Here is a 25,180-nt window from a genome sequence, read left to right as displayed (position 1 = left end):
ACAGGTGAAGGCACCCAGAAGAGGTGGAGACTGGCTGCACCTCTCTTAGACCCCATTTAAGGACTGACTGATACCAGGAAAGGATCTCTGGTTGGAGATCCCCCACTTGTGGAGTTCTTTCTGCAACCCTATATCTTCAGAGACAAGCGAGACCCTTTACTTTTCCTGTGAAATACTATTCTATCCGTGCTGGTCCCTTCGCTGTTACATTCCTCTATTGCCCTTCCACTGCATTAATCTTTCCAATTGTAACAGTTATGAAGCTTCAAACACAAACAAACAAACTCCATTTGCAGCCTCCATGAATTGAATTTGTGCCCTATCAATAAAAGAAGGAATGTGCACACGATGGATCTGGGATCTGCAGATTTTTGTCAGAAGTTCTGAACATTGTGTTTCTCAAAGACTTCAGAGAAAGATGTTATATATGAGCAGATCATTAAATCTTAGAGATCTGGGAGTACCAAGAGACTCAGATATGAGATATTAAACGAAATATCAACTCTTTCCATTACTGCAAAAACACACCTCAAGAGATAAAAGTTACCTGTTGTAAAATTCTGACCATTTTACCATATCCAGAAACTGAGAAACCAGCATTAAACCCCCAAATCATTGTTATTTTCCTTTAGCTACAATGGAAACTCTTAAAACGATACCTGAAGCATATATTTTCTATTCATTTGAACTGTGGTTCTCATTTGGTGTTGGAACTTGAAGTTAGACAAAGGCAACTAACTGTGCTAGACTGCAAGAACCTGCTACTAATCTATCCCAACTTTACTGAAACTGAAGAGTTTTTGCCAACATCCCATCAGAAGGAAGCAGCACGTGCTGCAGCTGTTTCCTTACAGATTAGGAGGAAGGTGTGCAGTAAAGTTTTTCCTGCAGGAACAGGTAGGGGTCATGTGGCTGACTGCATCATGCTTTGGGTAATATCTGTGTCCAGAGCAGAGCGAGTCATCTAGAATAGCTCTTCCTTAATGCTCAGGAAATGAGTTTTAGTGCACTAGGTTAATGGAAGATTGACTTTTTGTTCCTAGCTGCTGTCTGTTGCTTCTATGAAGTCTGGCAATTCGCTGTCCCATTCTGGCCCACCAACACCATGTACAAGTAAATCAATGCAAATCAATGTCCACTTTTATAGAGTTCACTCAGACAAGAAATTAAGCCTACAGTACACACAGAAATACAACAATCTTCTTTTTTTTTTTTCTGTTAAGCAATGGGCCACATAAGTAGCCGTGTAACATTCAGGCTGCATGCTAGGGAAGACTAACCCACTTTTCACTTCTACCAAGACAAACTTCATCTGCAAGATGCCAAAGCAGACCCTGGCTTGTTGTATTATTTCCAGAATACAAATCACAGTGAATTGCACAGCCATAGGCTTTTAGAGTCATAGAATTGCTCAGGTTGGAAAAGACCTTAAAGATAACTGAGTCGAACCACAACCTAACCATACTACCCTAACTCTAACAACTAAATCTCCACTAAATCATGTCCCTGAGCACCACATCCAAACGGTTTTTAAACACATCCAGGGATGGTAACTCAACCACTTCCCTGGGCAGCCTATTCCAGTGCTTAACAACCCTTCCTGTATAGAAGTTCTTCCTGATATCTAACCTAAACCTCCCCTGGTGCAACTTGAGGCAAACTTAATGTGTTACTCACAAGCTGTTCTACCTGGGATAGACTACTCCATTCTTCACCCAAGACACAGAGCCAAGCTAAGACTTCAGGAATGCAAATTACCTGTATAACCTGAGCAGCAAGCTCGGGTGTCCCGTGCTTCAAGTCGTGCCCATTGATGGCGAGCACTCGGTCATTGCTGCAGAGCCGGCCATCCTGGGCAGCCAACCCTCCTTCTAAGAGGTCAAGAATGAAGACTCCCGGCTCATCCGTCCTGCGGACCAGCTTGATGCCAAGCTGCTCACTGGAGTCACGTTTGTGCAGAGTGACTTGGAAGCTGTCGTCCCGTGAGGAGGAGGAGGTGGTGGTGGTGGTGGTGGTGTCAGTGTGGCCGTGGGTACGGCTCCCAAACCGCCGCTCCCGCAGCACGGTGAGGTGCAGCACCGTGCAGGGCTGTGACAGCACTGCTCGCGCGTGGTTATGGGACACGTTGCTGATGTCAAAGCTATTCACCTGCCAAAAAGTAAGTAACACTAATCAGAATAGTGGTCTCACCGCTTTAACTAGTACTCATTATGAACATAATGAAATGAAATTACGAACATAAAGTCCATTCTGAACTGCATTCGCTGCAAAGCTTAAGAAAACCCACCTGGAGTAACCTACTTATCTGCCTGTACTGGGCTTTCTTTCTCTTCCTTCCATCCTTTTCTGCATCCCACTTTCTCTGCCCAGTCTACAAACCTACTTCCCACAAAGGTGACATCTCTCTGAAGGTGAACGCCCTCCATCCTCATGCTACAGGATTTTTATTCTCCTGGTCTCCTGTACTTCTCAGATCTTCTCCTGTTTTGTTCTCCAGAATAAGAACTTCACGAATGCCTACCAGCTAGCCCGGTATTACTTAAATCTATGAAACAACAGCTCTAAAGACAATACAGTGAAGTCTCTGAGGAAAGCTAACAGCTAATAATATGCAGCACTTCCACAATGTGAAAAATTAAAAAAAGAACTGAAATTCAGAAAGCTTAAATTTTTTCACTAAGGCAAAAGAAAAGGTGGCTTTAGTGAAGCCGTAGCATGAACTTAGTTTTTCCACTGACTTCAGTGAGGTTTCAGATTTGCAGCCTATGTTCTTTAAAGTCAGTTGTAAATGAAAAAAAGACTAAGCCCTCCCCGCCTACACACAATAATTGCTTGTTATGTGGCCCCCCGATACAAAGATGAGTTATATTCAGTCATTTCTTCTACTACAGCCAAGGTAAAAATGGATAGTGCAATAAGATTTAGCTGAAAATAGGACCACCACAAAAACAAGCACAAAAGCACTATGTGTATCATTCTGTAAGAAGGGGTTGAAAGTTAACATTGAAATGTCATCCTTGGCACACACTGTTGTACCCTGATGGAAGAGCCCCTGTCCTCATGATTTTAGTAGAAGTAAATATTTTTTTTTTAGGAAAAAAAAAGCATATCAAATTTTAAAATTAATGCCAGCTATTTATCAAAATACAAAAAAATATACGAAACTATAAAAAATAAATACCCACATAGCGATCTGCCCTCAGCCTCTGCCCAAAATCCCAGCCGAACAACAGCAAACAAAAAGAAAGCCACCAACCAAAAGCTAGGCAGAGAAAGGACTCAGACATTTCTGTACAACAACCATCACATTTCCACCACACATCTGAGCTGAGGGGTGGGTGTCAAGAGGCCAATCTCAAACGATTTGGCCATATCCTGCCCAGTGCTGCCCCAGACAGGTTGTCACCTTGAGCAGAGGGAGAGAAAGCACAGCTTGAAGAAAGAACAGCTAAAGCTGCCTCCAGCAAAATCCATCAGGGCTCATCTGTCAGAGCCCTCAAATTAAATTTAGCTTTATTTTTAGCTGTCGCTTGCTAAAGTAGATGTATAAAATATGGAAGCACGCAAAGGGCACAGAAGAATGTATGCAACAAAATTTAATCCTTCTTTCTACAAAGCAGTCCACAATTTCAGAATAAAACAGGCTTAGTTTTCCTTGTAGAAACAGATTCTCATTAGAACATATTTTAGGTCAATTACTGTCACAGTCCTTCACAAAAAGGGACCATTTGTAAAGCACTTTTAGGCACCTACCTGTATATCATACACAACATGCACTTTTATGTAGCAGTTACTAAATGCTGCTCTCTTAGATCTTAAAAGGGTAATACTTCTTGTTTGACCGGACGAGTAAAATGCTAAGCTTCACTTTGCAGTCTGTTCTGGCTTTATTTCAGCACTTTACCTCCCATGAAAGTCTTTGAAGACATTTTCAGAAACGACTGGCTGAAGCATGTACTGAACTGCATCTAACTCTGTACTTAATTACAGTTTCTACAGACCAAGCCTGGTAATTTTAATACAACTCAGCACCAGCCCAGGCAACTGTGAAGCTATGAAGATGCTGTATCTTCCAAAAAACTTTGGCTTTTACCTCCCACGCTTTGTCCTCATCGTGACAAAAGGACTCCGATGAACGCCTCCTTAGCATCTGACAGCCTCAGTGTCAGCACGCTGATAGGGAGAACACACTGCTGCTTATAAATCCTATTTATAGTCAACTTATTGCCACTTACGGCTTTGGAAACTATAATTGACACCTGCCCAAATGGCAAGAATTTCCAAAGCTTCGGTGGTAAGGTCCCTATTCTGCAACCAATGAGAGCCCTTGTATGGGAATAAATTGGGGAGCGTTCAATCAGTGCCTGCAACTGCTTGCTAAAAAGGCAACATTTTGGAAGACCCTCACATTACTCTTGGCCAACTACTCTCCTAACACTCAACAAGAGGAAAAAGACACGTTTTTCAAAAGGGACTTCTATTTTCTGAAGTGCAAAGTGATTTGATTCCAAGTTTAACTGCACTGCTTAAGCTACTTTTCCCTCCCAGATTTAAAAAGAAAGGGGAACAAAAAGGGCTGATGCTGTTTTTGGACTGATCTTAGGCTATCACATCAAAAGCGAGCATTTTTAGTGAAGTCGGTTTCAGATGATGGAAATGCATTTGTTTCAGGTGGAATGACTCAAGAATAGAAAAAAGGCGGAGGACTGTGTTGTTTATGTGGAGTTCAATTACTGTCACTCTTCTAAAGATTACTCCGTCTACAGATTACTGTATTTAGCTCATTCCCCTATGATAAAATCAACAGAATTAGATCCTTTTACACCATCTTTGGCTCGTTACTTAAAACTGTACCAAAAATACACATTCTATCATAACCAACCTAAATTTTAAGCAGTTGTGAAAACGTTAAGAAAAAAACCACTCAGGACACTTTGCTTCAAATCCTGTCAGTGAAGAATACCACTGATTTGATCTTTTTACAAATACCCAAAGATGCAGATCAGCTGCTGGGGCTGTTCAAAGACAGCACTGAAATCAGACTAAAATAACAACTTAGACAAAGTCAGTCTAAGAAAATACAAATTGCTTTCTACATGGAACAAACTTTGCCAACTTGATAGCCAAAAGCATCCTTTAGGTTTTCAGGAAAGCACACATAAAGTAGAGATAAAGAACAAGCCCCACAACACTTCAAATCAGAAAACTAAGCTTACGTTTTAAAAATTGATATGAGGAGAAAAACGAATTCTATGGGGCTGATCCTGTGAACCACACAAAGCACCATAGTCAAAAGTGCTAGAACAACAGGCTCTGCTTTGAATATTAATTGGCTTTCTAACTGATAATTGCAAAGCTAACATTTACACAACATAGTCAGAGAAGGAAAATCTCCCATCTCATTTAGCAGGCAGTTCTGCAATGACTGAATAGTAAGTAAGCAAACAGAATATGTAATTAGATTCCATACTTGAAGTATTTGGTCTCCAGCAAGAAGTCTTCCATCTCTGGCAATGATCCCATCTCGATAAACCTCCTGAATAACAATGTTGATCAAAGGCGTTTCATTGCCACCCACTATGCTAATTCCTAATTCAATATAAGGATTGGACCGATGAATTTCAATAGTAGTGATCTCTCCCTCAGGCAAGGTAGGTGGCTGTTGATTTGCTGCCAATTATTTAAAAAAAGAAAGAAAGAAAAATGATTAATATCCTTTATACCTCATCCACTTTCAATAAAGCAAATTATTAGAGGGCTGTATAGAGCATGGCACACAATGGTTTCACAAACTAAACAACTGTGGCAGTATTAGTTTTGCTATTTATTGGGACACCTAGCTCATTGGAAATAATCAATAGTAAATTAGCAGCATCTGTGTTTCGTGAAATTGAGGTTAACTGTTTTTTTGAATATGCTATTCTGAACCTTTTGGCTCCTGGCCTTTATTATAATAAACATTTCCAATTTGATCACGTGTATTCACATTTGATGATGGTGACAGCAAAAATTCATTTGGGTTTGCAGTCCACAGCACATCTTCACTGTGCTTCTTCATTAGCTGCTCTTACATAAATTATGTGCTTCCATTGAGCTAACGGGTGCTAAGAGCCCATCTCTGAAGCAAGCATGGAGACAACAAAGGAGGATGCTAAGGGATGGTAGATACGCAGAGGAAGGAAGGGGAAACGACCGCCTTCCTCTGTGGTAAGGCTGAGTGCTTCCTCTCTTAAATCCCAGATGCTAGAGGTGTTACTGCTAACTCAGAGTAAGCGGATGCAGGAGTTACTCAGCTGCCTTCTGGGCTGAGCAGGGCAGCACTTGGTGTGCAAGAAGCCTGCCCATCCAGAAGAGACCCGAGGGAGAAGGGAGAAGAAATCTCATCTTACATAACAACGGCTCCAATTTTACAGAAAACACGTGGCTTTGGCCTCACTGCCACTAGGTTGACACGAACTATCTTAGTGAGAGAGTTTCGTTATGACCAGATTTCTACTCTGTCTGCTCACAGGACATAATGAGCCTCCACTAGTGACTGACCATACAGCAAAGCTGCCACATCCCTATAGGCTGTGATAAGTGTTGCCTCTGGATTGGACTGCACCTGTTTCTCACATGTTTTTCCTGTTTTCAGCATCCAGAACAGGGAGAGTTCCCCAGAGCATTGGAATGAAGCTTCAGTTGCCAGGGGAGGTTCAGTTTGCATATTCTGAAAAATTTCTTGTCCAAAAGAGTGGTCAAGCATTGGAACAGGCTGCCCAGGGAGGCGTGGAGTCACTGTATGTAGAAGTGCTCAAGAACTGCATAGATGTGGTACTTAGGGATGTGGTTAATGGGCATGGTGGGGATGGGCTGATGGTTGGACTCGATGATCTGAGAGGTCTTTTCTACCCTTAAAGATTCTGTGATTCTAATGTATGGGTGTTGGTGTAGCATACAGCACTGTGATATCCAGCACACATACACATACATATTTCTTTCCTTCCTAACTGCTATTCTAGCGCAGCTGCACACTTGCCCATAACCAGAACCTACCAGCATTCATTTGCAAAAGAGCAAAGAAAAAGAAAAAACCAACAAACATGCATTCAGTCTTCCAAAGAGACAAGCTGTGACACCATAACTGCTCCTCCACTTGATAAGCAATCTGAAAAGATAACTGAGGACATACTGTCTGCTCCTGTGTTCTCTTCAAAAGGGGGATTGTCGATGCCAGGCTCATCTGCCCAAGCAGGCAGTGCGGGAGTAAAGCTCTGCTCGGCGGGCACGATGCTCTGCTCTGCATCCACGGACACGCTGTTGGGATGCTCCGGCCCACCAGGCCCAGCCTCACCCTCAGCCTCGGCCTGCAGCTTGCTCGCTCTCCGCCTCTCCAGGGCAACCCTTCGGTGAGAGGCCCCAGGGCACCTGCAGAGAAAACACGGACATCAAATCTGCAGCAAGAACCACAGTGCCAGTTCTCCATCAAGCAACATAAGTCTTCCTCAAAGCCATGGCTTTAAATGAGTCATAAATGTTAACCTGGATTGATCTAGTGGCTGGCAATCCTGCCCGTGGCAGGGATTTGGAGCTTGATGATCTTTAAGGTCCCTTTCAACCTATGATTCTATAATTTTAAGGCCAAAACGCATGTCAGTGGACAGAGACCAAGACGATACTGCTTACTTTGCAGAATCTCCCCTATGTAGCTTCCTGGCCATGAACTAAATGCGCTGTGATTCACTCTGAATGAGGAATTTTTTTACTACGTATATTTCAGTTTCTGGAAAATAAACCTTCCTGAAAAAGATTGAACAGGCTCAGCACAAAACCCCAGAGAGTAGGAGCCTTGTTACAGGGCACATCTGAGCACCCACTGGAGCTATCATGCTTGGCCCCAGTAAGCCAAGAAAGAAGCATTACATTTTCCTGGGGCCATCCTGGGAAAGAAAGAGAAAGATGAAAAGTTTACCTCAGACTGTCATCCAAGTATTAAAATACTGAAAAACATTACACTTGTCCACGAGTTTCCATGAAAAGTTTAACATAAGTAACAGTTCTCTGTTCATGACCTCTTGAGTCAGTAGCTTCATTCTCCTCATCCACTTTTTTTAATTCCTGACTTCACAAAGGATGTTCATTTTTTTTTTGCTTTCCCCCAGGCAGCAATATCCCATCAGCATTCTGTTCTTTCCATGGTAACCTGATTTTCCTAAGTTCCCATTATTTTAAGGCAATGATTCTTCACTTATGCTTAAAACCCTACAACAGTTTATTGTAAAGAAGCGCTGCAATGTTACAAATTGATGGAAAGCCTTCATTTATTGAACACTCTTACATCTGTTTGTAAATGATTGATGGGGACATCAAGCTTACTTTTGTTGCGTTACACAGTTTTGCCAGCTTCTGATATTTCATGTCTTACAGTATTTGATGTCCTTCCTAAAGCTTCTGCTTTGGGAGCTGCTGACCACACGAACATGTTTATACTGTAGCACTGTCAGACAAAAATGGAACTGTGTTCTTGAAAGGACTCCTTGTTTGGGAATTTGACTGTTTTTATAATAGAATAAGAAATTATTCATGTCTGCAAAAGGATAAGGAATGTGTTTACAGGGTAGAAGACATCAGAAGTCTAGATGTTCTATCCTGGGGTTAGACTGGGGTGGCCTGAGAATCAAAATGTGCTGATATTCTGTGAAAAGGATGTAGTGATTGTAGGGTTAGACTGTTTTGACACGAGGGATTTTGAAGAAATGCTAACAAAGCTACTGAGCTCTGAGGAATTCCGATAAACACTCATGTAGATTTTGTAACACCCCACTCCAGCAGTTATACATACATAAACTGAGACAGATATTTACAGGTGAATATATGTGCGCGTATACATATACATGTATTATGATATATGTTTAGAAGAATGAAATAACCAAAATGTGAAATACACATACATACATTCCTCAAGACAACGAGTTTCACACCTGCTGGACATCTTGCTCTTTGAACTTCAGAAAGTGCAAGCATGAAAGATGAAAATTACTTGAACGAAAAAAGCACAAACTCCAACATCATTCACCTCTTGAGCAACATGTAAAGAAGTAAGGCTCCTGCAGAAACATCTTGTTCGCTGCAAGCTCTGACAAGTTTAGGACAAAGCCATCCTATGCTGCATGTTTGTACTGTCCCTGAACAGCTCTGCTACAAGAATGCTAATTTTAGGTAAAGATGTGAATTGCTCAAAACTGACACTGTCACACTATGATGTTTCAGTCCCACGGAAGATCAGAGCCCAGTTTACTGGGCCGCTTCTGTGAACATACTTTCTTCTACCACATCTTCCATCCAAACAGTAGAGCGCTGCCAGCCCTAACGCAGCCTGTTCACAAGGCCTGTGGACTATGGGGGATTTGGTGTAGATGGCAAAACTCACCTTGGAAATCTATGGGTTTTTTTGAGGGCTGTTTAAAAATAAATATAAATAAATAAATAAGGCAGGACAGAACAAACCCATCCTTGGAAGTGTCCTGTTTCTGTCAAAGCTTTCCAAACTACAGACAGGTTCTCCCCACCCTTGTTCACATAGCACATTCCCCCATCATTGTCTGGCAGCTGATAAAAGCTGTCATATGAAATATAAATAGATTTGGGGTTTATTTTTGCCAATGATATTTCATTATCATTTCAAAGGCTAACAGCAAGAAATGTAAAGAACATCCTGAGCACACCTACTTAGCTCAACAGAATCCCTTTTATGCAACAAGACAAAAAAAAAAAAAAAAAAGAAAACAGTACAGAATTAACTCTGTTAGATTCCTCCCCTTCTTCCCCAAATAAGTTGGTGATTCTGGAGGACTAAGACTTTCAGCCTGGTACTGTGGAACCGCATGGCCTTAAAAGTAGCTGTCTAGTGGACACATCAAGTCACACCATGGCAATTGCTAGGTCTTTAAACATGACATGCCATCTACACCAAGCAACAAAAACAAGTGTTGGTATTCAAGCACAGAAGTTGATGCTTTTTCATCTCCACTTGCAACACAAAAATATATTTATTAGCAGTAGGAATGCATTATTCACGAACAGTGAGACCATACAGCAGCTGTAACAGTTAACACCAATAAATCTCTAAAGGTGCACACTTACTAACACTATTTTTGCCAAATGTTTGAGGTAAAGAGCAGTTAGGACAAAATCCTGTAGCGACTTTGTGAACAAAGATGGATGCCTCAGGTTCAAAGCTAGCATCAAAGATTCTTTTTATGGATACAGGAACCGATTCTCCTACAACAAATTGCATAAATAAGAGCCTGAAACTGAAATATCTCTTCCAGGAATGGCATTTCATATCTACCTACAAAGTCAGAACAATTTGACTAAGAGTGAGAAGAAAGCAATGCTTGTTTATTTAAAACTTGTGAGTGATTACTTTATGATTCTAGATGCCTAGGAGTAGAAATGCTGAAGCAACCAGCTGAAGCACCTCAGTGATGCTATTTATCAGGAAACTTGAAGGGCAGTTGTTCTTGGGATGTAAAATGAGCTTCTTGTTGGCTCCCTCTTCGCCTCCACTCAGCAGCAGGAATGGCTTTAGCTCAGTTCTGGATGTTGACAAAGTGTAATTTTTACCTTGAACCTCTTTTAATCAATATCAGACAGACAAAAAAAGTTCATTTTTTTAAACAGCCAAGTCTGTTGGTGTCTCATTTAAAAGCTGACTTGTTGGAATGCTAGCAGCAATCTCTCTCCGCAAAGAAAAGAGCTTTCACACAAAATTAAGATGTAGTTTACAATGTATTCCATGGAATAACAGTAGGGGCTTGAAAAACACATTTGCTCACTGACTACTGAAAAGAAAGATTTCGTTGTAACTTAGGCCATCAGTTTCTGCCCAGCATAGAGGTCCCATAAAAGCAAACACACCAAATGGCCTCAAAACAGTTGCACTAAATCGCTCTCCAAAGACTGCAAAGAAGCAGCTGAAATGCCTGTGGTATTGCTCATAAAACTTTGCCAACAAAATGACCTTAAACAGTGATTTTGGCAGGATTTACAGCTGCAATTCAGAGTAAAACATGTTGCTCTTTGGAAAGCTAAGTGTTTGGGTTTTGTTTTTCTTTTGCCAGGGAAGAAAAAACCAAAAAAAAAAAAGGAAAGGAGGCACTAGACTTGTGAACCAAAAAAGACTAAGACCTAGGGAAACACACAGAGAAGAGGGCTTTTGTTGCATATTTGACTTGAGGAGCCTACAGGGAACCAGGTGGCCTCAGAGCAGAAACCAACCACAGACAGATCCTTCTCTTTTCCAGCAATGGAGAGAATCCATGGGGTACGTATGGAGAAGCTCCGGATACACTGCTTGTCTACTACTTAGGTGTAAGGAAAGACAGCCCAGAAGAAGGCTAAATATTACATATGCTCTTCAATCTGCTTGGTGTTAAAAACAGAAATGTAGGGACAGCGCTGGCAGCTAGCATGAGAAAAATAGCTCAGAAGCACTATAATAAACACCAAAATAATTGATATCTCCGAACTTTTGAATGATAAGGTTTTCTATTTATACAAATGATTTTCATGTAATCTTCTTACTCTAAATTTGTGTATTAAGCATGCTGATCAAGACACAGTGAATAGTTCAAACTTTTCTTCATCTTTTTCAGAAAAAATAATCCTTTTTTAAGTTCAAACGAAGCCTTCTACAAAACTGGCCTGGATGTTGGCCTCAACATGCAAACATTTGGTAAAATGCCTCCATCCAAAATGGTAACTTAAACCACTGTAGCAGAACACAGGAGAAGAAAATTGAAGCCTGTCTCAGAACGAATGCATAAATGGGAATCTTAACCCTCCTATTAAAAAGTTGTACAAATTTAGGAATGCTGTTTTGTATTGTATCGTATTGTACTGTGTTGTACAATGGAATGCATTTTGTTCAGAACTGATTCATCCGGAAGAATTAACGGAATCAAAACCACAAATGGAAAAAGCTCTATGAATTCCCTTGAATTTTGTTCTGATAAATTGCCTGTGATATTAAGAACTGGAATTGGCACCTACTTTGTTAAACATTATCAATTTTTCTTACCTGCCACTTACCAGTCAAGTGACAGGGCAAAACAGTACAGCCCGACATTGTTCGTGCATTGTTTCCTTTAAGGCAAATTACATCACATTCAACTTCAAAAGTCACATTTCCCAAATGAATCTGACAAAACTGAAAGATTAATGAATCAAGAATATTTTCTTTAAGCATCAAGGTACCACGGAGGGCAATTAGTGATCATGAAGCAATCAAATTATTGTCTCACGCCTCTTATTTCCAGAGCAGTTTGCTGTAACCTTGCATTCCAAGTTGCCTGGTGGATATTATGACATGTCCTCAAGCTTTTACACTCAAAGAGAGTAGACTGTAATAACCCTGGAAAACTGGAGTGAGAATGTTTTTTAACCTCCAAAAGTAACCAATCAGATTTCATTTCTTAAAAATATAAGCTAGTTATTTAAGTGCTTACTGAGACTCGTTTATATTAATCTATACTGAAAATTATAATAACACTGAATTATGTATTTCTTTCCCACATTTAATGATCAGTAATAACATTTTATTGGATTCACTAATCCATACAAAATCAAATTCAAATGACACATCTCTTATGTCAGCAATGATAATTTGCAGGTGTTCAGATGTTTGCAAATAAACTTAATTGAAAACCAAAAATCACCACGTACTCAAAATGCACACTGGCATCCTGAGACAACAGAAGGAATTCAAGATGAGCAGCTTTCTGAACTGAAAGCTTTTTTCCAGCTGACAAACAGGAAAAGCCAGTGACTCAGCTCATTAAGATTTCATAATAATCTTATGCATTAGGAAAATGAGTATTTCATATATATATCTGAAGGGAGCATACACAGTGTTCCAAATACGAATAAGCTGTAAACTGACCTAACGTCACTCAGAAAGATACCAGTCAAGGAAAGTGGACTGAAAAGCTGAGGGAAATGTCAGTGAGAAACCAGATGATAAAATGAAAATGCAGCAAGAATCTTACTAGCATTTTGGCTCTTATCAAAATCCAATCAGATTAATATTAGGATTATAAACCTAACAGGTTGTCTCTCCAGCTCCCTCTAAGTCATCATATAGATCAGAAGTCATCTGCCTGGAAGAAATGAACATGCCTAAGATAACATGGAAACGTGGAGATTTAGAGAAGGAAAAAAGGACAACAAAGAACAAGAAAGGCTACTCATTGTTGCCTGTACTTCCCTGAAAAGGATGCTGCATGTGTGCACGTCCATGCAGTGGGTACAAACACCACCAAAACTCAGGCAACTCCACACACATCCCAGACTGCAGTGATGCTGCATGTTCATGGTCTTCTTAGCCTCTCAGCTTCTGCAAGTTTCTGGACTTAGAGCAAGATGGAAGGGACTACGCTGAAACAGCACCTGGACAAAGCATACCTCTCCCAAGCCTCCTTAGCACCAAGGCCTGAGGTGCAGCTCCTGCCTGCGACAGGGGCTGGGGCATGTTGCAGCTGTTATTGCTGTTCACCCAAAGCCTCACTGAGGCCAGGGAGGTAGGACAAGCTGTACAGGACTGAGGGCAGAAGGAGGCCCACAGCTAACACTACCTGTACTTTGGAGAGTGATAGCAGAGGGAGGAAACCTCTCCTTGCAGTCACTGCTTTCCTCCCTCCGGGCCTCTGCTCTGAAGCCTATGAAGGTGGGTTGGTGTCCAAGGACAAACACAGAGACCTATCAAGCAAGGAAACACCCTACATGAAACAGGCAACTTCTGAGGCTCAGGCTGGTTTAAAAAACCCAGAGTATGGATTTTTTTTCTGGGTTAAAAAACCCAGAGTACACTGAAATAAAACAAAGCATGTAAGAGCAAAACCCGTGATTAAATTAACGTGGGATGGAAACAGAAAGTTCTCATCTCAGCGCAGTGACTGATGAGAAGAAAAGTTAGGCCACGTACCATCCATTTTTGCTATGAGTCACCAGGCAATGTGCTTGTTTTTACCAACACTGCTGACAAATGCTCACACACTGAGTTCTGTTTCTTTTACATTTTGTCTACGTGCAACAGAGATGCACAATGCTTACTCTTCTGGTTTTGATGCTTTTTATAGAGAGTTATATGCTTTTCTGAAACCTCCCTCTGCAAAATGAACATGGCTTTTCCAAGTGAAACACAGTATGTGAGCTGAATTGAAAGTGAAAATGCACCAATCACACTGAGTTGTACACAGGAAATATTTTCTGATATCAGAAGCAATTCATGTGAACAGGATCCTTTGAAAGCAGAGGCATTTCCTTTGAATGCATTGTTTTCTTCTCAATGTAATCCCCCGCTATACTCGTCTCGCAATTTCTTGGATCTCCAATCAGTTTAAAAATGTGTTACTTTGTCTAGATGTGCATAAAATCTTTTAGCTCTGACTCATGAATTCCATCACGTTCTAGCTTTAACATGAGTGTTATGCTCAAGCTTTTGTTAATGGCTCATATAATAAAATAATAAATATTTGCTTACTGGAGGTACCCTCTGAAACTACAGAGAAAACCAAAGCAGTTAAATGCACCCCTCAGAACATGCCTGATATTGGTCCATTAAGATAAGTGATATGCTTTACACAGAAGAATGAAACATGTTCACATAGCAAGTACCTCCAACAATAAGGATGCTTTTCTTTGTTGGAAGAATGAAGTGCACCAGTCTACGTAATATTAAACAGTACCCTAATCTGAACTTGATAATCTTCTTTCCTCTTTTTCTGTCATGCCCTCCTGTCACTATTTAAACGATTAGATAGGAAAGCATAAAAGAAATGAACTATAAAATGATTAACAGTTCAGAATAAGCTCCTAAACTTGTGAATGGGTTTAAAACAGAACAACAAAAAACAACAGAATAGGTCCTGCAGGAGTCTCAAGAGGCACCCTGCCCATCTGCCTATCTCAAGGAAGAATCATGCTGCTGTAACTATTCCTGACAAAAGTTGGTTTAACGTATTTGTGCACACTTCTGAAAAATTGAGAATACACAGCCATCCTACCCAGAAATCTATACCAGCACTGGATCATTAGAAAGGTTTTTTTTGCCTAAAATTTGAACTAAATTTCCCTTGCTCTTACTGCCATGCTTCCCTCCTCTTTGCAGCCATGGTCTGCATTTGCTTCGCTCCTCACTACTCAGTCTTTATTTTCCTCTACCTTAAATAACCCCATTTCCTTTCACCTTTCCAAGACTCCTGCTGTCTCACCTTGTTCCTCCCAAGATTCTCCACATGTTCCCTGATATTCTCACTGTGCAGTGTCCAAGACTGGACTCAGCACTCTGGCTGGGCTCAATATCATTCCCTACAGCGCTGTACTGTGGATTTCATAGCCACCACCAACCCTCGCCTCCCTCTGCCCCCCACTTTATCCTGAGATACGAATCAGTGTGTAAGGATTAGTCTACCAATTCCATCATCTGCACAACTCACCTGTTTTTGAGATGTGCCGCCAGGTCACATCGCTGCATGACTTCCTGACACACCGATGAGAAGGGGCACAAAACAAGTAACTTGTCTAACAGTTTATGAACGAGAATGCTGGATTTTTTGCAGAGTTTAAAATGGAGTCTTTTTCGATCCAGCGGGCAGAAATCTTTCTCCTGCAGAAAGTTCCTTAGGCACTTGTAGCAGAAAGTGTGTCCGCAGGGAGTGTCCAATGGCTGCAACAAGGGCTGAAGGCAAATGTGGCAGACCAAGTCGTCGTCCACTTCATTCTGGTAGTTGTACAGGTGGTTCTCTCTTGTCCAGTGCTGCTGGCCACACTCGAAGCACAGGGGGTTCAAGGAGGCGTTCTGCTCCGCCAAAGCCATGTCATCACCTGTCGTCCCCATCGTGCAGCTAGGAACGCCGAGGTGTCCTCCTCCTCCTCATAGGATGGTCTGCTCCTGCAAACCCCAGAGGGAAGCAGCCTCTGAAAAGGTGGCTTCCGTTCTTCACTCGAGTGTCACTTTCTGCAACAAATAAGGAAGTAAAAATTATTGATGCGACACAAAGTATGAAAGCTCTTGTTGGAGTTACTGACTTGTTCTGTGTTTACCAAAATCCACTGAGGTACAACAGTTCCATTAGGAGAACATTTTTGTTTTCTGTAGCTTTGTCACGGAAGAGAGCAATGAAAAATGCACCAGCGCCGTTCGTTTCGTGAGAGAAACATTTCACGGCTCTGTAACAGCTGCTCCAGAGCACAGTTTTCACCTGCAAGAGAAGCAGTTTGCTGAGAGCAAGGACAGCACATTATGCAGTGTCACACCAGATGCACGCAGTCAGCGTCTCGCACAAAGGCACTCCACAGTGGAACGCTGGTTATGTGCCCGTGTAATTAAATGTGGTCTTCAATATGCGATTAGGATTTTATTCAGCAATCTGGCCCCACTTTCTTTTGTGGGTTTGGGGTTTTTTTTTAATGTATTAATGTGGAATATTACACATTAAAGGTCTAAATACCTCATATTAAAAATAATAGAAATGATTGCTTGCTCCGTTATTTCCATTAGTAATATTGAGTATGTGCCACCCTTTAACTGCAGGTTCTGTCTGTGAATTCCTACACAGTAAGAGGGGCCGATTCTATCCATAGTATGACACATTTGATTTAATATAGAAGCCAGAAATAAAAACAGACAACAGAATAATCATATGAAGCCACTGGTTCCAAACAACTAACCTGTTTTGCATACTCAGCGCGACAAAAGTCCTGTCAGTCAAAGGATTCTGGAGGACTGTCTGCATGAGGAGCTACGAGATATGGTTTAGTGGCTTGTGGTAGCACGAGTAATGGGAGGATGGTTGGACCAGATGATCTTGTAGGGCCTTTCCAACCTTGTGATTCTATGATCTAATCTATAGGATTTATTTCCTAAACTTTATAAGTTATTAAAATTTGCCCATCTTAAAATAGCTGCATGGTCAGGAAACTGCAGCCATCAGTCTACAGTTTCAATCACTAAATCCTTAACCCTCCCAAGATTATTTATCTTTCTCTCCCACGTGAAATAACACTTTGAATCTTGCAGCAGGATGGTTTAGGAAACAAAATAAGCTTTCTCACACTGTTAACAGCCCCGTTCATTAGTTAGTTCTGGTAAATAATCTCATTCAAACATAAAAATCAAATTAGAACGATGCTTATTTTGTGCCTGAATTCTTTATTACAAATTCACAGCACTCACGAGAGAGACTGACTGTATCCTGACAGACAAGTAGCAAACATGCAGTGAAATGAAAACCACTAGCTTAGGCACTAGCCCATAATCTTTATTTTTAGCTGTTGAAATGCAGTCATAAATGCATTCTGAAATTTACATGGAACACATGCATTTCACTGTCTTACATTTTAAGAGAGTTTCTGCTTCAGTTTCTGCCTCTTAACCTCACACAGCCAAGCATAAGACTTAGAGCACATTTTGCAAGGATTATTATACCCTTTGACGCAAAAAGGATTAAATAGTAATTTGTAATCCAGGATTCTATTCTGCTGTGGAAATTGATGCTCTTCATTGCCCTGCCTTGTAGCAGATAATGTGCACCTTCTGGAAAGGATTTCAGGAGGGAATAGCACAGCAGTTCTTAGTTACTGGAGAATACAAATGCAAAATGAGACCCCAAAAGAGATTACTCAAAACCAGCCTTAAATGTATTATGTAAAAATGCAGACGGGCAAGCAGATAAGAAGCCCAGCACATAGGGCCCTCATGCATAAACCACAGCTCTCTAACCACACACTCCTGCTCCAAGATAAACACAGAAGGAATGAGACCCACCTAATGGCTCTTCCTTGGGAGATTCAAAAGAAATCAGCTCCACGTTCTAGAAAAGCACTGCATTGATTGAGGGCTTTACCAAACCATTTTGCCACACAGGTGCCATGCAGCATGACCAGTATGGAGGGACTGGGTATGCAGAAAGCCTCCTGACAGTGTGTTGTGTAAACATGTGGACAATAATGCATTGTTCAAACTGCTCCAACTCATGAAAATTAGGACTCCTCCTCCTTCTCCATGTAACCAAGATGCCAAGAAAGGAGAGAGTTCTACACCTGGAAGGTGCACTCCAGTTATAGACTCCTAACAGCAAGTACCTCAAATTCATAGAATCACGAAACAGTTTGGGTTGGAGGGGACCTTAAACTTCATCTAGTCCCTAACTCCTGCTGTAGGATGGAAATGTGAGGAAAGGCCTTGAACGCCTTCATGGATGGGACATCCACAGCTTCTCTGCGCAACCTGTAGCAGGGGCTCGCTGCCCTCACAGTAAAGAACTTCCTCCTCATACCTAATGGAAAGCTATCCTCTTTTGGGGTAGATCCCCTTTTAAAAGGAGCAGGCTTATAGCACTTCTGCCCCGTGAAGTGGTTTACTCACATCACAGCCTTCTACAGAGCACCGTGCAGTGCCAAACAGCAAACATACCTGTGGTGTGCTTGCTGCAATCAAAGATTCCAGCACCAGGCTTTTGGAAGGTTGTCATTAAATCCTTTTTGAACAGTTTTCTAGAGATTGTGAATGAAAATTGAAGTAAGTTACTGAGACACTCAGCATTCACTGTGATCTTTTATATCATCAGAACAAGCTGGAGTGGGACAGCAGAACACCGGTCAGGGTGGGCTCATGGGACGCAGTGGCAGCCAGGGCCACAGGCAGACATGCTGAACCAGATCTATTTCTGTTGGCTGCTGACGTGACTTCTAGCTGCGTCCCAGTGCTGCTGCTGCCAGGGATCAATAGAGATCATATGAGCTAACCTGAGCACTTCTGCAGCTGATCTGCCAGCCCTCCTGTGGTGGGGCAGGCTGCAGTGAGAAGGGGATGACAAACAGACCCACAGCTCCAAGCCACTGCCTTCTGAAATAAGAACATTTGACTGTGGCTCAGAGATGTCCTGATTGTGTAGGACTGCTTCCACTCTGTCGGCAGAACCTTTCTGAAGGAAAGACCTGTTCTGCTCATCCTCCCCTGCGAGCTTTTGCTTGTGCCTTGATTTCTCTTCTCCTGAACAGCACAAGTGTTGCAGCAGGGCTCGCTGCAAGAAACAGATGGCCTATTACAACACAGAGTGTCTGAAGAAACCCCAAACCTCAAAACCAAACACACATGCCACCCCAAACAAAAGAAAACCTAGAGACTTCATCAGTCTAGCAACGCTGTCTGCTGCCTTTGCATTTAGGGCAAGCACATTCAATAACGGGAATTATTCACTGGATTTGTATTGATTATATACCACAGCTGCCAAGGCTTTCCACAGGCTGTTCCCAGTGCAAAAGCTCACAGCTGATTTACCAAGCCCACAGGCACAGTATTCGTAGTCCAAACAACAATCAGGATAGCAGGCAGGGTCTAAATTTCCCTGACATAGAAGTACTATACTCCTGAAATACACAGCACCAGGGCCCTGCCATTTATATTACAGTACTTCATTCCTCTTTATGCGTTCCTTATATTGTTTGCTGTCTCTCATATCACTGCAGATCCCCAGCTCCGCAGGATGGTTTCAGCTCAGGAGAGCTGCAAACAGGAGAAAATAGTGTGAATTTTTTAAAAAAGGAAAGAATAAGAGGAGGGTAAAAGAGCCAGCCAGGACTGGTTTTCAAGTCAAGCAATTCCCTAGAAAATAATTCACCTGGGACTTCATTACTACAGCATAACAGCACAGGTAGTGCCCTGCTTTCAGTTTTAAATCACACTTCATTTGGGAACCGAGCAAGACTGGACATCCAGCTGTGCATTTTAAATGTATTTTTTATGCAGAACATGCATGACAGCAATTTTAGATTGAAAGAGGCAGCCTTATTCATAGGCCTGATTTACCCGTAGGTCTGATTTACTGGCTCACCCTATATTCTTTGGAGAAGTTTGGCACGTTTTCCCAAAAGCATTAAAGGACAGGCTTTATACCTACATTGCATTTCATGATGTTTATTCCTTCCGTCTGGATGGGCATGATAAACAGCCAAACAAACAAAAAGAACAGGATGGAATAAAAATTATCACTACTAGAAAGGCTTCCTACGACCCTGAGTTCATCCTTTTCTGGTCAGACAGATTTGTACTTGCCACATAACTGTTCCAATATCCCTATTAATAATCTGGATGGCAGCATGGTCATCACCCTGGGTTTTAGGAAAATTTTCTTAATTTACAAATTTGCAGGATTTCTGAAGCCTGTTCTTGGTGCTGCACTACACCCCCACTTCTAAGGCACCCCAGCTGGAAAAGATCTCATGTTTTGTAAATTCCCCTTGCTCAAATGCTATAGCTGTAAAGAGCATCCCTTAGCAGCCAGGAGTAGATAAACACAAGCCACGGGAGAGGGAAACTAGACAGTGGTCACATTCATGGCTTTAAACCACATCATAACAGGAAAAATTAGTCCTTTGTTCCCAGTCCAGTATCCTCCATGGGAATTACAGCATCATACTGATGATTCAGAACTGTTTTCAAAGCAGACCACAGTTTGAGTGGACTAACATAAGATAGCAGAAACTCGGCAATAAAAAACATGGTGAGAATAAATATCTGGCAGGCAGTCTTGGAGGGGAAAAGCGTTATGCCACATCTCCCAAAAAGCGTAACCTAGCTCATTAGATACAATCTGTGTTTTAAGATTAAAGCCATACAGCAAACAAGCGGAGCAGAACCAGCAACTTGTGTCGACTGCATAACATCCATGTTAATTATCCAGATGTCTAAGGGCTCTGCTGCTGTCCAATACAAAAAGCCAACTCGACTCCAGTGCAAGACTGTGAGAAAGTAATCCTGCTTGACTCCTACTCTTTTGAACACACAAACAAAACCGAATGTCGTAATGTCAAAAGATGACATCTGGTAGCTCAAAGTCAGGAAAACAGAGGGAGATGGGATGAGTACAGGAATTAGACTTGAAGGGATTTCTCTTAATGCACCAGAAACACTTTCACTGAATCCTGATTATGTTTTCTACATTTTTGAAGTCATTCCACAGAATGACCAGAATTTTTATAATCAAACTAAATCCAGTTGTGGCTGAAGAAAACTGAAGCACCATCAGGCAGTGCCGGGCTTACAGTACAATCGTCTGCTGGCACATTTGTCTCCTCTTTGTGTGTCTTTCTGTTCAGCCGAGGCGATGCCTGCGCAGCCCAAGTGCCTGCACCACGCCAGGTGCTGGCACAGCATCCCCACCAACAGAGCCTTGCTCAAAGCTGGCGAAAAAAGGAGCATTTGGGAAAACGAACCTGTGTTTGTGGAGTGCTGCGTTGCCACAGCAACAGGAATGATGGGCTTTAATTACAGCAGCTCCTTTCGGCAGGGGTGGCTCTTGGCAGGGCACCTGCTGCAAGGGGCTGTGATGCTTGGGCCAAGGCAGGGCATCCAGCACGGGGACACCTGTGCCACGTCCACTGACTGAGGAGATTTTGGGGATCCAAGCACCAATGTCAGTAACGAACATAAAGATGTAAAGAGAGGTGAAACCACGCGCTCTGGGAAGCACGGGGCCATCTCTCCATTGGACAGTGCATTGGTGATGCCCATCTCCCAAAACCGCTGCTCCAAAAAGTGGAGATCCCTGATTATTGGACAAAATGGGAGGAAGCGGCTCTGAAAGATTAAAGAAGGAGCCAGAAGGTTTTGCTCAAAGCAGGCAAAGAACATCACGCAGCCATTTTCTACAGCACAAATGGAATGGCTTCTATTTTGGGACAGGGAGATTAAAATAGCTTCAGTTTAGTCAAATCATTCTCAAACGAGACAGGGAGGATGAGGATTGTAACCATATGAAAAATCTATTCTTTATAGCAAATAGAGGGCTACATCAGATACATCACCTCAAAATAGATGAAAAAGAGACAAGAACATGAATCTTTAATGAAGATACATCTACACATCAAAAAAAAAAAAAAAAAAAAACCCGACCAAAACAGATCAAACTTTGAATATTCATACCGAACAAGAGGAGCACTGAAAAAAGAAAGAAGTGAAAGGCATAAACCAAGCTACAGGAGAGGAAGCCCTGTGCTGTCTGACACTCAGAAAACAGGGCTCTGAAGGCCCTTGGAAGGAGAAAGGTATCAAGTTCATTCCTTCCTCCATAGGCAGGGCTGGCCGCTGCTGCCCATGGCACCGGGATTCACCCTTCTCAGCTCTCAGCTGGTCTTGTACCAGCCATGGGCATGACATGTTTGCAACCTGCAGGCCTGATTCTGCACCACACCTCCCCAAGGCCCCACATCCCCTGTGGGATCTGGTGAAAAATAAACGAGAAGCAGCAAAGTGAAACAAAAGTGGAAATGACACACGCTTACCTGGCAGTAGAGCTCAAGACAGATTTCCCTTCCAAGCAAAGAACATAGCAAGAGCAGTATTTGGTTACCACTGCTGTAACAGGTGGGTTCTTACATCCACTGGCAGTGACAGAAGTACTCCAACAGTCAACGGTTAACTGCAAGTAGTCAATCAGAAGGCTTTCTTCTTGCTTATGGGGCAGAGGAGAAAGGCAAGAAAGAGTAAAGCATTTGCTCCACCAGTATGGCTCTTTTCTGCAGTGCAATCTGTCCTACAGCCCCTGACATATGTGCTACCCTTTCTGTTGGAGAGATGAAAGCAGCAGAAAGCTGTCGATCAAGATGCTAAACCTTCTGCAGAGCCCTCCCCTGTGCTCTTTGCCCTGAAACGAGGACTTCCACGGATGAACAGAAAACACTTAACTAGATTAAACATAGCTGGTTCCTGGCTGTGCACAGATACAATTTGATTTGATTAGCAAGAATTTTAAGGAGCTGATGCAGTTCAAAGAAAATAAAGAAGGAAGAGGTGAGCCATATTCCCATTCCCTGCTTTCCTGCTGCTCATCTGTATAATAAACCCTAATCACTACGGGCGTGAATGAGGAAAAAATCAAGGAGACAGCAACATTCTTCGATTGCTCTCAGAATGGCTTTGATGGCAAAGACAAGCCAGGGGTTCATGGGAGGACAGAGGGATAAAAGCTGTTGGGGTGATTATGCTGGTGGACGAACTATTTTCAGAGAAACACCAGCCCCATCTCTTCTGTTCTCCATCATGTGTGACATGCCACATCTGGTGCCCCTTGCCAGCCATGGCCCCTGTGATAGATGGAGAATTATTCTGCAAATTAAACTACATTGCTACCACATCAGCCTTCACCTCAGCCAAATATTTAAAAAATGAAGGTCCTCCCTACTGAACAGGTATTAGGTATTTATATACTCAAAAAAATAAACTAGAAGAAAGTTGCCCAGTAAAAGTACAAGTGCTTAGATCACGGCAGTCATACAAGCAAAGAGGGGAAGGGGCGAAAAGAGCATGGTGGAGTGGAGAGGTCCCACAGCAGGTCCATGAGAAAGTGCAGAGGGCAGTCTGGACAGAAAGGAACGTCCAGCATAATTGCCTGAGCCACAGCATCACCCAGACCAGTCTGCCTGGCGTCTGGCCTCCACCCGTGCTCCCTTGTAACAAAACATCACTGCATAAGCATGGGGCAGCTCTTCAAAATAGAAGGAAAAAAACAACCTCCTGAAGTCACAGCCAAAATATTCAAAGCAGCATTCAAGTCAAGCTTCCCAGACAGGCACAATTAGCCAGGAGACGTTGCCGCTTCTTGGCATGGGTACTGCCAACAAAGAGCCTGCTTCACGTAAAAAACATCCCCACTTGCCCCTGAGAGCCACCACCTACCCTGAGAGCAGTGCTGTGCTTTGGTGTGCCGTGGTGAAGCTGAGGATGCCATGGACCAGATATCACTTGAATAAGTCCACCACTAAGGCTGGCTGTTGGACTCTCAGATCCTTAAGGCGATGACTGCCTGTGGGTTTAGCTCTGCTGAGGACACCTGCACCTATGGATCTGAGCAAAGAGGGTATCTTCAGTCTCAGTTGTCCCACCCAGCTTTGTTGCAGGACTTACTCTCATGCTCTCCAATATTTATTCAAAACATTCCCATAACATTTTACAGGACATCCGTCAGAAAATAAAAGCCCCCAAGTGGGACCTTCTGCTTCAGCTCTCTAGACATGCACGTATCAGACCTCAGGTACATGCACTCTGCACCCAGACACTGCAAATAACTGGCTCTGTGCATAACCAGAATTTACATAACAACAGCATGTTAGATACAGAACTTGTAGTCTCAATTATGATCTTAAACAACAACATTTAAATATTTTGTATTTAAACAGCTCTTTGCATACATGTTGGGCTAGAACTTGACTCGAGGCCTTCAGACAGGTTTCAGAGAGAGGACTGGATGCTGAGCTGCCCCTGTGAAGTCAAGTCTGGTTATACAAATAAATGTGACAAAGAACAGGCAAGCAAAGACAACACTGCGCTTGTTTTTTAGTCAAACTAAAAGCATGCATCTCTGCTTCAGTCCCTGTAATTCCACAGCCACAAAGATAAACAGGGATAGCATTTACAGAATGAGAAAACAAACAACCAAAAAAAAAAAACAACCCGAACAAACAACCCCAAACCAGAAATCCACATTTTTCCTAAAGCATCTCTCTATTCCTTAACTATGTTTGCAAGCTGTTTATTTCAGTTTCTTTCCCTATTCGCTTGGCTGACTACATACAAATGCACACACATGTATATTACACGCACATATGCATATAAACCAGATTTCAGCACCAATCAAATAGAGAGGCTTTTACAATAGTGCTTCCATGCATGTGCCTGAGGTACAGTTTGGCTGCTGCAGCACCTTCCCTGTTACGGCATTCTTGGGAAGAAACTGCTTCAGTGGGAGAACTGCTGGAAAACAGTCCTTCAAGACTCAAGGGAACGTGTTAGCAAAGACGCACAGTATTAGCATCCTACAGCAGCCCAACAGTTCTGCTATGAGCGATGGGCTAAATATTTGACAACAATCTTCTGCTTCTCCCTTACAACAAGAATGACATGGAGGAGCTGGTGCTGAACTGCTCACTTTCTTTCTAGGCTCATTAAACAGAAAAAAATAAGATTCTTAAACAAAGGCAGACAAATCAAAATCGCTGCCTTCTGAGTAATGCAAACTACAATAAAATCAAAGGAAAAAGTGACACTAGAGACAAACAATAGGTGGCACCTACGCAAACTGGAAGCCATTTATAGAAATTAGGTATTTAGATACACAAAGAAATAAACCAGAAGAAAGTCACC

At 42.2% G+C, this 25,180-nt stretch overlaps 1 protein-coding gene across 9 annotated transcripts in view; it reads right to left on the bottom strand.

Annotated features, from left to right (window-relative positions):
- The window catches only part of LOC101749023 (ligand of Numb protein X 2), a 58,416-nt gene that overhangs the window by 10,733 nt on the left and 22,503 nt on the right, over nucleotides 1-25,180 (bottom strand). For 3 of the 9 annotated variants that reach the window (XM_015278845.4, XM_015278875.4, XM_015278861.4), the window contains exons 2-5: nucleotides 15,477-15,997; nucleotides 7,172-7,407; nucleotides 5,471-5,670; nucleotides 1,759-2,148 (exon numbers count right to left, since the gene is read on the bottom strand). In XM_015278845.4, the coding sequence (XP_015134331.2) occupies nucleotides 1,759-2,148; nucleotides 5,471-5,670; nucleotides 7,172-7,407; nucleotides 15,477-15,877 (1,227 nt within the window). In that variant the 5' untranslated portion in view covers nucleotides 15,878-15,997. Of the gene's footprint in view, nucleotides 1-1,758; nucleotides 2,149-5,470; nucleotides 5,671-7,171; nucleotides 7,408-15,476; nucleotides 15,998-16,068; nucleotides 16,242-22,323; nucleotides 22,494-23,716; nucleotides 23,885-25,180 lie in introns of all 9 variants that reach the window. The other 6 variants (XM_040703957.2, XM_046909942.1, XM_015278832.4 and 3 more) reach the window with 6 other exon arrangements.

This window comes from Gallus gallus, chromosome 1 (genome assembly GCF_016699485.2).
Source record: "Gallus gallus isolate bGalGal1 chromosome 1, bGalGal1.mat.broiler.GRCg7b, whole genome shotgun sequence".
Lineage (NCBI taxonomy): Eukaryota > Metazoa > Chordata > Aves > Galliformes > Phasianidae > Gallus > Gallus gallus.
This window is presented reverse-complemented; position numbering and strand designations above follow the sequence as displayed.